General features: G+C 50.6%; 1 protein-coding gene across 1 annotated transcript; it reads right to left on the bottom strand.

Moving 5' to 3' along the window:
* Nucleotides 1-1,025: 1,025 nt before the first annotated feature.
* On the bottom strand, nucleotides 1,026-3,831 carry LOC103015084 (AT-rich interactive domain-containing protein 1A-like). Its single transcript, XM_028164266.2, is given in 3 exon segments — nucleotides 1,026-2,440; nucleotides 2,761-2,780; nucleotides 2,782-3,831. Coding segments are annotated over 3 exon segments (2,367 nt in total). The 3' UTR covers nucleotides 1,026-1,143.
* Between the last annotated feature and the right edge of the window lie 1,207 nt (nucleotides 3,832-5,038).

Here is a 5,038-nt window from a genome sequence, read left to right as displayed (position 1 = left end):
GGTCATCTCAGGGTTATTCATACAATCAAGGAGGAGAGAAAGAGGTCAGGGTGTTGTAGGTTCACACATGATACTTTGGGGGAAAAGCCTCTTTTTTCTTTTTCTCCTCAACATTTAACTAAAAACATTTTTTAAAACTACAGCTTGCTGCTGACCCAGCGTTTTCTCTTGTTTCCATGTGAGACATTATTATTACAGTATGTTTACAGTATCAGGTGTACAGTACAGTACATGAAAGGGTCTATACTCTACTGCACAGGCCTCTCCAGTGAACGGGGTTTGTCCACAGCTGCGAACTTCTCGGTTCCTGCAAGATTGTGAATGTACAACAATAAACCATACACAGTTCAGCAGTCACCATTTTTGTCCTTCAGGGTTTTTCTTTGTTTTTTTTACATTAAAAACATTATGAGGGCTTCCCTGGTGGCGCAGTGGTTGAGAGTCTGCCTGCTAATGCAGGGGACACGGGTTCGAGCCCTGGTCTGGGAAGATCCCACATGCCGCGGAGCGGCTGGGCCCATGAGCCACAATTGCTGAGCCTGCGCATCTGGAGCCTGTGCCCCGCGACGGGAGGGGCCGCGATAGAGAAAGGCCCGCGCACCGCGATGAAGAGCGGTCCCCGCACCGCGATGAAGAGTGGCCCCCGCTTGCCGCAACTGGAGAAAGCCCTCGCACGAACCGAAGACCCAACACAGCCAAAAATAAAATAAATAAATAAATAAATAAATAAATAAGAAAAAAAAAAAAAAAAAAAAACAAAAACATTATGAAATGTGGCATCCCCTTGATGCAGGGACTGGGAAAGCCATTTTTATTTTTATTTTATTTTCCCCAAACTCACTGTAAACGACGGTAACTTTGGTTAAAATTTAAAAAGTCTTCTATGTAGGCAGAGCTTTGTCTTTTCAAATAGGGCAGGGTCCTGAGGGGGTAAAGTGAGGACGGAATAGAAAGATCGGGAGGAAGAAGGGGCGAGAAGGAGGAGGAAAGAGAACTAGGAGAGACTTCTTTTCCAAGGGAGAAGCTGGACAGCACAGGGTAAACTGGATTCTGAGGTGGTTTTGCATAAATAAAGGGCAACAGTCAGTTTCTAAGTTCTCCACACACGCACACGCACACAGGGAGGGAGGTGTCCCACGGCTGTCATGACTGGCCAATCAAAAACAGTACATCGCAAATGACTTGTGTAACCAATGAGTTCATCGACGGCGATACCGAGATGTCCAACAGCCGTGACTCGTACAGCGTGAACTCCGAGTGGCTCTCGTCCACCGTGGCCAGGGCCAGCAGCGCACGGGCAGCCCGTCGCATCGTGTCCACACTAGTTGGCTCAACGGGCGGGTTCTGCTCCAGCGGGAGCAGGCTGGCCTGGCTCTGCTGGAACCGTGTGGCAGCAAGGCTATCCTCCAGGAAGCCCAGGAGGTTGCCGATGCTGCCTTTCTGCACTGCAATGGCAGGGGCTGCCAGGCTGTCACCCTGTGCCAGGTTGGCTAGCAGTACTACAGCCATCTCCCGGCACACCGGGTTCTTTCGGTCACCGAGGGAGCGCACCATGGCGCTGTACAACTTCTCCAGGCGGCTGAAGGGGGGTGTGGCCAGGATCAGGTCCACATTGCTGTCCTGGATGCTGAGTTTGCTGAGGGTCTCCAAGACCAGTCTCTGGGGGGAGAGGACGGCGTTGGGGCCCAGGGTGGAGAAGGGGTCCTGGGCTTCAGCTGAAGGGCAGACTGCCCAGTGTAGGAGTCCATCCAGCACAGGCAGGCAGATGCTCTCGGGGTATGGGGAGAGGTCCAACTGCCCCGAAATGTTGGCGAGCGTGACCAAGGTGTTCTCCCGAAGCATCTCCAAGCAGTCCCACCAGCACTCCACTTTGCTGCAGCTCACCCCTTGGTCCTGCTCCTCCTCCTTCTCGTAAGTCAGTGGCGCCTGCTTCCGTTCTGGGTGCTTGTGGTGCAGAAGGATGAGCTTGCCCAGGGTCAGCAGCAGCCCCGGGTGTTTGGACATCTCAGAGTCATTGCCTGGCACAAATGACAGACTTCGGATAGTATTGGAGACACAGACGCAGCATCTGGCAAGGGAATCCTGCCAGTCCAGAAGGGTACACAGTGGGGTCTCATCTTTACTGTGGGGTTCATCCTCTAGGATCTTGATGTTCCGATGGCTCTGTGCTGGGTGGATGCCAAATGGGAACTTGCTGCTTTCCTTGGTGGCCTCTACACTCTTAGCTCCCTCCTCGGTCAACGTGCTAGACTGGGTGGACAACATGTCATCCACAGTGGCTGTGATCCATTTTTCTGGAGGGCCATCGGTCGGGGGGCCCTCCTGCTCTGTTGTCCCTGGTGTACCCTCTACTGCTGTGACATACTTCCAAGTGACTGGTGGGCAGGGTACATGAGGCCGGGAAGGCAGCAGCTCTGTTTTGCTCTCAAAGTGGGTCTGGGGGCTTCCCTGGTGGCGCAGTGGTTGAGAATCTGCCTGCCAATGCAGGGGACACGGGTTTGAGCCCTGGTCTGGGAGGATCCCACATGCCGTGGAGCAACTAAGCCTGTGAGCCACAATTACTGAGCCTGTGCGTCTGGAGCCTGTGCTCCACAACGGGAGAGGCCGCAACAGTGAGAGGCCCGCGCACCGCGATGAAGAGTGGCCCCCGCTTGCAGCAACTGGAGAAAGCCCTCGCACAGAAACGAAGACCCAACACAGCCAAAAATAAATAAATACATAAATAAATAAATTTATAAAAAAAAAAAAAAGTGGATCTGGATATGCTCAGTGGTGTCCCTCGCCACCAATCCGCCGATGCAGCAAGCCACTGTCAAACTCCTGCACGCGCCCAAGCCGATCTGAGCAGTCCACCACAAACGGGTCATTCTTTTGCACGATCTTTACTGGAAGCCTGTCCAACTTACTAATCAGTTTCTCCTCACTCTTCTCTGAGGCGGCTTTGTCCTTGCCCACAAAGGCCATCTCCTCACCATTTTCAATTACTTCCTCCTCTTCTTCCTCCTCTAGTTTAGGACCTAGAAGGTCTTCCTCCTCCTCCCCCTCTACAGGAGCTGGACTAGACGCTTTGCCGAACCTCCCAGGGTCCAGTAGTGTTCTCCGTCCTGGGTCACCCACCTCATACTCCTTTAAAATGCCAAAGATCTCAATCGGGCAACGTCGGAAATATTCCACAAGGAGCTCTAGCAACCCTGGGAGCTGACTGAGGTTGAAAGTCATGATGCTGTAGTTATCATACAGCAGGATGTTAATGGTGTCTAATGCCCACGTGCTCTCTGCCAGCAGCCCAGACTTGCGGGACATCATTACCCGCCATGCCTCCGGGGTTCCGATGTCTTTCGTCGTGAGCCGCCTCCTCTGCTTCAACACAGGCTGCGTGGCTTCAACAGAGCCAGGTGGGAAGGTGGTGTCCCATCATATCATAGGGGGCTGCACAGGGGCAGGTGCTATGTGTGAGGCAGGTACTGGGGGACCTGGCTTCTGCATCTTCATCCCAGAGTGCAAGAATGGAGACTTGCTAGGAGAGGTGCGGTTCTCCATTGGCCAGGGCAGGGGAGCAGGGCTGGATACCTGAGGAATGTGATTCTTCATGCTTGGTGGGAGCTGGTAGTTGAATGGAGGGGGCCTTGTCATGGGGAGCATGGGGGCAGAAGGACCATATGGGGGCTGGCGTGTGCCATGGGAAGGCCATGGGCCTTCATGGTTGGCTCTCTGATCCGTGTGCAGCATTTCATCTGTTCGGTTCACGCCCTGATGGGCAGTGCCTTGCGGGGCAGAGCCCGTGCTCTGCCTGTTGGCATAATTGTGAACAAGTGTTTTTTTAAAGTTCATTTCTCAAAGGTCAAAAATAATTTATTGTGTGTCAGTCCAGTTTGGAGAAATGAGAAAGGTGCTTTGTTCTTCTTTTAAATGTGACCGCATAGACGCATACACACAGAATTACAAAAGCTTCTTAGGCAAAAATATATGGTCTAGGTCCACAGACTCTTACCTGAGAGCCTGTGGGGGCAGATACGTTTTGGAATTCAGGATTTGGGGGATTCTAGGAAGACAATACGGTACACAGATTACATATTACAGAACATCTTAAGCAGGGTCCCAGGTCAGCATTCCATAATCAAACATTAATGTCTCTGCAGCGAAATGTATGATTGTTCATACTGAGTAGATAAATAATGACTATAAAAAGCCTCATGCCAGTTCAGGTCAGATGTTACTGCCAAATGAGTTCAATTCAGGTCGCATTTACTCTCAAGTGAGTTATGGAAAAAACTCTATCTTCAGAGTTTTCTAGATTTGGGAATTGAGAGTGAGAAATTGTGGACCTGTATTATGAAATATTCCTTCGTAGAATGTCATCTACTCTTTAGGGAAGGCAATGAAACATATTTAAACCTACCAAATATGTTAAATCAATTAATTTACAAATAATATTATTCAATAAATACTTGTCCAATGAGGAATAAACACAGTTATTTAAACAGTGACAATTACAGGGAGATTTGATATAATAGGCTACATCCTGTTAGCAGACATTAAGAATAGCCGAAGGCTTGGGGACTTCCCTGGTGGTCCAGCGGTTAAGACCCTGCACTCCCAATGCTGGGGGCTTGGGTTTGATCCCCAGTCAGGGAACTAGATCCCACATGCACGGCGCAACTAAGACCCAGAACAGCCAAATAAATAGATAAATGCATATTTAAGAAAAATAAAAGAACGGCCAAAGGCTCGATAGTGATTGGTGGGCAACTTATTTGCAAACAATCAACAAGAGCCAATATGTTATACAGCCAACCCACTGCTTGTTAGCGGCAACATATCAGCTATGATAATATCCTTGATTAATTCAAGGCTGGGGCTTCCCTGGTGGTGCAGTGGTTGAGAATCTGCCTGCCAATACAGGGGACATGGGTTCGAGCCCTGGTCTGGGAAGATCCCACATGCCGCGGAGCAACTGGGCCCGTGAGCCACAATTACTGAGCCTGCGCGTCTGGAGCCTGTGCTCCGCAACAAGAGAGGCCGCAATAGTGAGAGGCCC

This window comes from Balaenoptera acutorostrata, chromosome 16, assembly GCF_949987535.1.
Source record: "Balaenoptera acutorostrata chromosome 16, mBalAcu1.1, whole genome shotgun sequence".
NCBI lineage: Eukaryota > Metazoa > Chordata > Mammalia > Artiodactyla > Balaenopteridae > Balaenoptera > Balaenoptera acutorostrata.
The sequence above is the reverse complement of the archived record's forward strand: the minus strand, read 5'-3'. Positions and strand labels throughout refer to the sequence as shown.